Source organism: Gekko japonicus, unplaced genomic scaffold, assembly GCF_001447785.1.
Source record: "Gekko japonicus isolate JY-2015 unplaced genomic scaffold, Gekko_japonicus_V1.1 scaffold5477, whole genome shotgun sequence".
NCBI lineage: Eukaryota > Metazoa > Chordata > Lepidosauria > Squamata > Gekkonidae > Gekko > Gekko japonicus.
This window is the reverse complement of record NW_015167220.1, coordinates 13,582-24,278: the sequence shown is the minus strand read 5'-3', so window position 1 is coordinate 24,278 and position 10,697 is coordinate 13,582. Positions and strand designations below refer to the sequence as shown.

The 10,697-nt window shown below is 46.3% G+C and overlaps 1 protein-coding gene across 1 annotated transcript; it reads left to right on the top strand.

Annotated features, from left to right (window-relative positions):
• Nucleotides 1-1,368: 1,368 nt before the first annotated feature.
• On the top strand, nt 1,369-2,304 carry LOC107112100 (olfactory receptor 1L1-like). Its single transcript, XM_015413171.1, has one exon. The coding sequence runs from the start codon at nt 1,369-1,371 to the stop codon at nt 2,302-2,304; it is 936 nt and encodes a 311-aa protein (XP_015268657.1).
• The last annotated feature ends 8,393 nt before the right edge of the window (nt 2,305-10,697 follow it).

Here is a 10,697-nt window from a genome sequence, read left to right as displayed (position 1 = left end):
TCAATAGATCCTAGAACTTCCATTTACTAGGGCAGTAAAGGTAAAGGTAAAGGCTTCCCTTGCTCGAAAGCCAGTCGAGTCCGACTCTAGGGTTGCGGTGCTCATCTCCGTTTCAAAGCCGAAGAGCCAGCGCTGTCTGAAGACATTTCTGTGGTCATGTGGCCGGCATGACTAAACACCAAGGCGCACGGAACGCTGTTACCTTCCCACCAAAGTGGTACCTATTTATCTACTTGCAATTTCTTGCTTTTGAACTGCTAGGTTGGCAGGAGCTGGAACCAGAGACGGGAGCTCACTCCATCATGCGGCACCCGGGTCTCGAACTGCTGAACTACGGACCTTCCACAGCCTGCAGTTCAGTGTCTTAACCACTTGAGCCACTGCAGCTACTAGGGCAGTAGACCTCTGAATAACAGTGGTAGGAGGCAATATGCTTGATGGCTCTCCAGGTCAACTGGTTGGAGGCCTCCTGGAGATTGCGACCGATCTCCAGACCACAGAGAACAGTTCCCCTGGAGACAATGGCAACTTCAGCAGGCAGATTCCACCATAAATCAGGGGTGGCCAAACTTGCTTAACATAAGAGACACATAGAATCAACGTGAGATGTTTGAGAGCCGCAAGACATGAACAAATTATTACACCCGTTTTTATTGAAAAAATATGCAGATTTGCTTTTTATTAACCTTAAGTGAGACTGCCAAAAATAAAAACAAAAGGGGTAGAAACAGATATTGATAATGATATTTATTTGTCCAATGATATTTATTTGTTTGCTAATGATATTTATTTGTCTACGAGAGAGAGAGAAAGAAAGAAAGAGGTGGAAAGAATGAAAGAAGGGGAGAGGGAGAGAGAGAGAGAGACAAAGAAAGCAAATAGATGGGAGAGGGAGGCAGAGGTAGAAAGAAAGCAACTTTAAATTTAAATGTGTTCTTCTAGGTTCCCCCCCCCCCACACGCCGGCTTGCTTGGCTTGGAGAAGGGATTTAAAGAGACAAATGCCTTCTTCAAGCCGCCCAGTGGGGTGGGTGGGCTTGGAGAACACATTCAAAGTTGCTTTCTTTCTCTGCTCACCCCCCCAAGCCAACCCAGGGAGGGGAACACTGGCTGGGGAACGGAAGACCAATCATGGAGGCACGCCTCCCCATTGCTTCCCCAGCCGCCCTGCTGGGAGCCACACAATGTGTGTGAAAGAGCCGCATGTGGCTCCCAAGCCGCTGTTTGGCCACCCCTGCCATAGATTCTAGGTGAAATCCCTGGCCACTGTGTGAAACAAGATGCTGGACTAGATGGACCACTGCTCTGATCCAGCAGGGCTCTTCTGATGTTCTTATGATATTCTGTTCCCTACAGTAACATCTGCCTAATGAACCAAAAGAACACGACTCAGATCACCGAATTCTCGCTTCATGGCTTCTCATCCCAGACAGAAGTTCAAAGGGTTCTCTTCTTGCTCTTCCTCTCCATGTATTTACTCAACCTCTTTGGGAACATAACCATCATCTTGTTGATCCGCTGTGATATGCAGCTCCTGGAAACACCCATGTACTTCTTCCTGAGCTATCTTGCAGTAGCTGATATGGGTTTGGCCACCACCATCATCCCCAATGCTCTGGAGAACTTACTGTCTCGCAAAAAGACCATCTCATACTGTGGTTGCCTGACACAAATATTTTTCTATATCTATTTTGGCAACGCAGACAGCTACCTGCTGGCTTCCATGGCCTATGATCGCTATGCGGCAATCTGTTGGCCAATGTACTATTCTAGCATGATGAGCCGCAAACGCTGCCTCCAACTAGCCACAGTGTCCTGGACTATCCCCATGATACATTCTTCGCTTTATACCATTTTGATGGCCCGCGTTGAGTTCTGCGACCCCGGGGAGATCCATCATTTTATCTGTGACATTTACCCTGTTCTGGAGGTGTCTTGCTCTGACACCAGTGTCATAGATTTTGTCTTGATGACTGAGGGAATGGTGGAGATCCTGGGGCCATTTGTGCTCATCATCGTTTCCTACGCATTCATCTTCTACTCCATCGTGAAGATTCCATCTGCTATTGGGAAGCGCAAGGCCTTCTCCACATGCGGGTCCCACATTTCTGTGGTGGTCTTGTTCTACGGTGGCGTAAGCTGGGTCTATTTCAAGCCAAATGCCAAGAACCCAGGCCTCCAGGACACGGTGGCGACTGTGATGTATACCATGATGATTCCCATGTTGAATCCCTTCATCTACACCCTCCGGAACAGCGAGATGAAGTCAGCCATGAGGAGAGTCATTAGGCGGCATTTCTATTAAACTCACAAGTCCTCATGGTACTCACGGGGACAATATCCCATTTTGGTCTCACTGCTGTAGTGACTGTGAAAGTATTCACAGTGGCAATGGAGCTTCCAAACTGTTGGTAGAGGAGGACCAGATGCTGTCTCTCAGCCTCAGCTTCCAGAGGGGGGTTACAAAAGAGCCAGATAGATAGACAGGCAAACTGTGGGTTCCCTTACAATGCTCCCTCTAAGCTGTGGGGTCTTGTGGGCAAAAATTCTACTTTGTGAGCTACTGGTATTATAGTTGTGAGTGAGTGATTTGGCTACTGCATAAATTAGTTTGCTCTGAAGCCACCGTTCCTGAGCCTAGACTTCTCTTTTTATTCCAAACAATTTCAATTTTAAGAAATCAACAGTTTTTAAAAATAACTGTAGAAACTGATATGGCAATTTATTTGGCAAGGTAAAAGACCCAGAATAAAGATTAAAGTATTACATGATACAAAGGAGAGAGGAGAATTTGCATCACCAGATTGGTATCTCTCCCTTATATATAATTCAGTAAGACGCAAACTGACGCAGAGGACAGAAAATGCGCACCCACAGTGTTTGGCCCTCTGCGCTGTCTCTCAAAGGCTTACCCAGGTTCCATTGGCCATGTCGTCTGAGTCCCGCCTCTGACGCCGCTTCACGCAGCAGGGTGCCACAAGGGAAAGCGGCAGCAGGGACGGACGAGGGCCGGGAGGCGACTTTCTGCGCAGGTGACATGCCGGTTGCCGCCCTGGCCGAGTTGCTGGTCACCTATCTGGTGCGGCCGAAGGCGAGGACCGCGAGTGGCTGGAGGCGCCGGCCGCCTCGGTAAGAGCGGGGAGGGGGAGGAGGCGAGGGGGGCGTGCTCCTGCTTCGGCTGCTGCTTCTGCAGCATCGCTTGCCTGCCGCCGCCGCCTTCTCGAACACAGCCACTTCCCTTCTCTCCCCCCCCACTTTCACTCTCTCTCTCCCTCTCTCCTCCACCCGCCCACTTCGCCAACCCACCCACCCCGCCGCACATCTCCCTCCCCCCCCCCCCTGCCTGCTTCCCCAACCCACCCGCCCCGCCGGACAGACGGGGGCAGCTTTCTCCCTCCCACCTTCCTTCCTTCACCCACCCACCCACTCACCCGCACCACCTGTCTAGGCGGCCCGTTGTATCCCTCCTCAACGGGCTTTGCTCCCTAGTCTCTATTATAAAGCAGTAGTTTTGATCTGGATGAAAGAATGGATTACCCTGAAAAACCCAAGACTTTTAAAACTAGAAGGTCATGACTTAAAACTAGGTTGGCATGCTTTTGTATGGTATGAAAAAAGCAACAAACATAAATACTTTAAACAACATATTTTAAGAGCAGCACTGCTGAAGATATGGGAAGAGGTTAAAAACATGTTTTACACAAAAATACCTAAATGGGTCTCACCACTGGAAGCTTTTATAAATCTCTCCCTTATATATAATTCAGTAAGACGCAAACTTATGCAGAGTACAGAAAATGCGCACCCACAGTGTTTGGGCGGCTGCGCTGTCCCTCAAAGGCTTACCCAGGTTCCATTGGCCATGTCGTCTGAGTCCCGCCTCTGCATCAAACCGGTTTTTATGAAAAGCCTATAGACTTAGACAAAACTTTATTACATACAGATGAAAAATTTATAAAATCATTTTATACACTGCTAACAGATATGAAAATGCAAGATAAAGTAGTGAAATCTTCAGTGATTAAATGGGCACAAAATATAGGCCATAACATAGAATTAGATCAGTGGACCAAGGTATGGAAAACGAATATAAAATATACCAAAGCTATACCATATAAAGAAAAAATATATAAAATGTTTTATAGATGGCATATAACACCAGATAATCTAGCAAAATTTTACGCAAGTATGTCAAATATATGCTGGAAGTGTAAGCAAAGTACTGTTTTTTTTCATATGTGCTGGATTTGTAATATAAAAAATATTGGTCTTCTGCCTCTTGGATACATGCAATATTCCAAAAAAAAAAAAAAAAATGTTAGAAACAACTGTACCATTTGTACCAGAATTGTTTTTATTAAATACTATACCAGAAAGATTTTTAAAAAACCAGATGCTTATACATGCTATAACCATGGCTAAGATTTTGTATGCAAAATATTGGAGGAAAGAAGAAGAATTTCCAACAAAAGAAGAATTAATCTATAAATCATTAGAAACGGTGGAGCTGGACAAATTAACTTTGCAATTACGAGATAAAAAATAAGACATTTTTGAGAAAACATGGTCAAGACTATATAAATGGATTGAGGAGTATCTTCAAAGATGTACACTATAACCATTATAATACAATTTATTATATCAAAATATTATTCTGATATATATACATTAAATCTGTTTAGGTGCGTAAAAGAAAGATTCTATATGTAAAACATAAGTAGGTATAATGAGTACATGCTTCTTGTCCATTTTGTGTTAGTTTGTCTGTATTCTGTAGTGTCTGTTTCTTTTTCTCTGTTGAAAAATCAATAAAATCCTATGAAAAAATGTGTGAGCCAGAGGCTAAAAAACTGTGAGCTAGCTCACACTGACTCAGCTCAGAGGGAATACCTTCCTGTTTACTCTTCTGCCTCTATCCCTTTGATGTGTAGACTGATACTCTCAGGGAAACTGCCTTCCTTCCTTCCGTTTGCACCTCTCCTCTTCTCCCTCTCACACACAAAGAAGGAGCTTGTTGTTCTCCATCTTTGCACCATGGATGCAACCTCCATCTGCATCCATCCAGGTAGTTATGATAGATACCTATCCCTATCTCTCATCTATCCTATCCAGGGGTCATTTCGTAGAAAAAGAGCTAGGGGAACTCATTAGCATAACTCATTGCATATGCCACACCTCCTGACATCACCGGAAGTGTGTCATAAGGCCACACACCCCGCCCCCAACGGTCCTGGCCGCCGCCGGTGGCCTTGCAGCTCCACTGCTGAGCCCCATGAGGGGCCCGGCGGTGGACCTGCAAGGCCGGCGGGAGTGCGAGGAAGCCCTGCCAAGGCCCTCCCTGGCCCCAGGCAGGCAGGGGTGTGGAGAGGCGGGGAGGAAGCAACTTACCCTCCCTCTTCTCCTGCCTCCTCCTGGCTGAATGAGGGCCGGAAGCGGGGCGGCCGGAAGCAGGGGGCGGGGCTTCGTCATGTGCCCCGCCCCCCGTACCTCACCCGGGGGAACTGCGATCCCCCGCGATCCCCCCCGAAATGACCTCTGATCCTATCTAAAATGGAGTTCTCTAAATAAAGAACTCTGTAGGTTTGAGGGTTCAATAATGACACAACACACAGAGATCTGTTGAAGCTCTCTGACCAAGTTCTCAAGCTGTCTCTCTGTCCCAAGCTGTTCTGCAGAACTGGATGTCGGCAGTGTTTTATTAGGCTCACACATTTCTCCCCCCTCTGCCCTGTACAGTGAAAACGTTACAAGAAGAAAGACTCTAAACTAAGATCACAGTATGTTCTTAACAGAATGTTCTTTACGCTGAAACTCTCCTATCTTGCCCACTGTAGCCACGTTTATTCTCTCAGCAAACTCATGCAGACTCAGCAGATCTTGTGCACTGCTTGCCAATCTCCCGGTGAGAACTTGAACTCCCGGGTGTGCCTCACAGGAGTTTTCCATTCCCACAGAACTCATTATTAGTTGAGACTGACAAGTGGCTCTGTGTAACTCTGTGACTTGCTAGCACACTCAGATCAAAGAAGCTGTGCTGCATACGGCCTTTAGTGCACTCTGCTACAATAGAATATGGATTACTAGCTTACTATACCAGTGAATCTATCTATCACAAACAAGGCATTCCCCATGTTATGTGATTGTGCCTGCTACTTCTCCCCTTGCCACAGGAGATCGTTTTACCATTTTTTAAAAAAAAAGTAGTAGGTATATCACTGTAGTGGAATAACGCTACAGCAATATACTCACTTAGGATTGCTAACTTCTGGGGAGGGGGTTGTGGGATCTTCTGGAGTTACACCTGGTCTACTGACCACAGAGATCAGTTCCCCTTGAGAAAATGACTGCTTTGGATGATATGCTCCAGGACGTTATGTCCTGCTGAGGTCACCCCCAAATCTCCAGGGATTCCCCAACTCAAAGTTGGCAATCCTATGGTGACTTTTAAGAACGGCTTTAAATTAAGGGCTTTTTTACAGTAAGAGTTATGCAACAGTGGAATCGATTGCCTAGGGAGGTGGTGAGCTCCCCTCCACTGACAGTCTTTAAGCAGTGACTGGACAAACACTTAGGGATGCTCTAGGCTCTAGGGTTGGACTAGATGACCTCGATGGCCCTGTCCACCTCTGTGATTCTATGGGACAATGGAGGTGGTGGGATTCTGATTGATAATGTTAGCATCACACAGACAGGTAACGAGGCAGGGAAAGTGTGTTGCATGTTCCCTCTGGAAGACACAGGACCTTCTTGGTCTGCTGTGCTAATTTTGTTTTCACCTGAGTAATTGGTGATACCATGAGCTTTTGGTCACACCTTTGGGACCCTCTAGCCTGCGACAAGCCGAAATCAAGGGAGGCAGATGGGCCACCGGTTTTCCTCACAAGAGATTCTCCTGAGAATAGTTTGGAGACACAACCACAAGGGTGTAGCCAATTACTTCCTATCTTGATACCATGCCCTCCTCAAGAAAACGTTTTCCTCACAGTAGCTGCGGGAGACCCACAAGGGACTTGCCACAACCAGAGGCAGACTTGCACCTTTCCTCATTTCTGTTCAGGAGACCATACTTTGGCCATCTTTGGCGTTAGAAAGACCCACTCCACAGTCAAATTGACCAATGACCTGGCATACGTGAAAGCCAGCCATTACGGTCCGGTACCCTGGAGACCCAGTGTTGAAACCCCACCCTGCCATGGAAGCTTGGGCCAGTCACACACGCTCAGCCTAACTTACCTCACAAGGCTGTGGTGAGGCTAAAATGGAGGAGAGGAGAATTATGCAAACCGCTTTGGGTGCCCCCCCTCCATTAAGGAGAAAGGGTATCAGGGTTGTAAATACATAATAAATAGGTAAGTTGCATTGGTTTCAGGTCTAATTATCATACAACTGCAGTGCCAGAAGTTAGAAGCTTTCAAAGTTGCCCCCCCAAATCCTTTCGTTCCCTCAACAAGGACTCTAGTAAATGTCCTAAATAAAAAAAACATAATAAATTGTTGCAAAACCCCACTGGTTTGCTGAGCACCTCAATGGTTATCCTCCCGAATGTGTCAGTGTCTGCTGATGAAAAACACACAGTGGGTTTGGGTGGTTTTAGCCCCCCCCCCTTCTCAAACCCCACCTTCCCCAGGCTCCACCTCAAAATCTCCAGGAATTTCCCAACCCAGAGTTGGCAACCCTAACTTCAGTCAGGAACCCCAAATGAAACACCCCTTAATCCTCTAAACCATTCAGTAGCAGAAGCTGGCTGGATAGCTGTTCTTATGGGAATGAAGGCCACTGAGGAGCAGAGCTGGGCCTGGTATGGCCCACAAGTGCTAGACACTCCTAGTCCAGAGGTGTCAAACCTAGTCCAGAGGTGTCCTACAAGGGCCGGATCTGACATAAATCCAGCCATGTGTGCCGTAAAATGTAACATGAGGTACCGGAGATATGAACTTTATAAAGATGATTTCAAATGCCAAATGTCAATAGCAGTCTTTATTGGATTAGATGTGGTATGCAGAGTGGGGTAGTAGGCGTGGAGATATCAGCATTAGTAATGAGACAGGAAACCTAGACCTAAATTTGGTACAGGAGGATTCAGTCCAGGAGAATTTTCTGCATATTTGTAGTCATTTGTGTTTGCTGTGTATCCAGCTTGTTATCAATTGCCGTAATTTTCTCCAGCAGGGGGCGAAGTGTTTCCGACAAGAGCCTTTGAAGTTCTGCAGTAGAGTCCTGCCTAGAAGCAGAACTCACAGGGCTGGAGCTTCCGGGAAGAAGCTTTGCTTTCGCTTGTTTGTCTCTAGAGTCCTTCGCCGTCGGCGGTGCCATATTTGAGAATTGTTCACATGTATCAAAAGTTTGTCAAAGTCTCTGGAAGTTCTATTATAATGCGGTAAGCTCTTACAGTCTCTTTATTTTATTCCAATCACTTTTTTATTTTATTCCAATCCCTTTTTGTGACAGCCCCCCCCCCCGTAGCTTAAATCATCTGTAAACAGTTCTTAATGGAGGGGAGTGGCTGAGTCATTATCTTGTAGGAGTTCCCCAGGCTGTGACATGCTAATGGAGGAGCTTTCCTGAGGAGGTTCTTTTGCATATGGATTGGCTGCTGAAATTCTAATCTTATCTGTAGAGCTATTGTAAGATGTAGAGCATTTTGTGTTTTTCAGGACAGGAAACCATGCCCTATTTATTTTGAAACTCTCTTCTTTCCTGTTGAAGTTGTGTTAGTGTTTATGAATTTCAATGGCTTCCCTGTGTAATCTGACATGGTAATTGGATGTGCTGTCCAGCCTTTCAGTGTCTTGGAATACAATACTGTGTCCTGTTTGAGTTAGCCTATGTTCAGCCACTGCTGATTTTTCAGGTTGGCCAAGTCTGCAGTGTCTTTCATGTTCTTTTATTCTAGTCTGAATGCTACACTGTGTGGTCCCAATGTAAACCTGTCCACAACTGCTGGGTATGTGGTATACTCCTGCAGAAGTGAGGGGGTCTCTTCTGTCTTTTGCCAATTGTAGCACAATTTCAACAGGAAAGAAGAGAGTTTAAAAATAAATAGGGCATGGTTTCCTGTCCTGAAAAATACAAAATGCTCTACATCTTACAATAGCACTACAGATAAGATTAGAATTTCAACAGCCAATCCATATGCAAAAGAACCTCGTCAGGAAAGCTCCTCCATTAGCATGTCACAGCCTGGGGAACTCCTACAAGATAATGACTCAGCCCTACCCCACCTTCCTGAGTAGATATAGATTACCTGCCTACCATCTTTCTTCTCACCTTGACACAAAGACTCCATCTTTCTGTGTTATACCTCTGAGGATGCCAGTCACAGCTGCTGGTGAAACGTCAGGTCCTACAATGCCAAGACCACGGCCATACAGCCTGGAGAATCTACAACAACTAATGAACTCCGGCCATGAAAGCCTTCAACAACAAACTGTTTGAAAGTTTGTGTACTTTGTGCCATGAACATCAGTTCGAAAACCATGAATCGGCCAAAATTCATCACAAGGTAGGGCTTTTCCTGTGGTGGTATCTCTCGGTTATGGAGCACCCTTTCCACAGATATTTGGGAACTGCTTAGCATACTCTGATGCCAGCTAACAATAGTTTTCTGCAAGAGTTTTGGTTGATTGTATGGTTTTGTTTAAAAACGTGTTAATATATAACTATTGTCTTTGTGCCTTTAATGAAGAGAATGGGATAAAAATTATCCATAATGTAATATGATGTACAGTACCTATTATTTCCTGGCCAGAAAGTGACTGCAAATTAAGGAAAACTGAAGTGATTGTATGCAGGTTGTACAGGAATTCCCACCCAGGCCAGTCCAGGGATGGGAGGGAATCCTGTACTTTTACAGTACATTAAACAACAACCCAAGGGGTAGTCTATACCCTCTCTGGTGTTCAGAACAACTTGCCACCAGAACCTCTACAGTAGTTCCCCCCAACCTGAGATTTGTCAAGACAGGGCCAGGGAGCGTAGGCTAAAAGGCAGGTCTGATAACAAGTCCAGGGTTCAGCCGAGAGTTCCGTCAGAAGAGTGTGTTAAACAAGTCCTGAGCACCAAGCACAGCCAAGGTCAAAACGTACCAGAGGTCAGAATCCATAAATCAAGCCGGAGTGCAGAGCGGAGGCCGTAGTCAAGGAAACTCCGAGGATCAGATAACCGGAATTCAGGAGTAGAGAAACAGAAGCCGATGGTCCACAAGCAAGCCGGGTCAAAGCCAGAAAGTCCCCAGGATCTGGAGCGAGGTAAACGCAGAGTGTCTGGTTCTGTCAACAACGTTGCCAGCACAAGTTGCTCAAGGCAAAAGGTCTGCTGAAATAGCGTGCTGTCGAAGAGAAACAGAAGCCGATGGTCCACAAGCAAGCCGGGTCAAAGCCAGAAAGTCCCCAGGATCTGGAGTGAGGTAAATGCAGAGTGTCTGGTCCTGTCAACAATGTTGCCAGCACGAGTTGCTCAAGGCAAAAGGTCTGCTGAAATAGCGTGCTGACTCATTAGCTCCTTGAACCGAGGTCCCGGCTGCTGTTAAAACTCAGGGCTGATCGAGCGTCGACCACGCATGCGTGCAGCCTTCTGTCTGTCATTCAGCTCCTGACGCCTCCGGTCTCGGAGCTGGCTGACAGGTGGGGGAGAGTCTGGTGGTGATGAACTCGGATCAGGCAGTGCCTGATCGTCCTCAGGTGGACCCTGTTGAGTGCT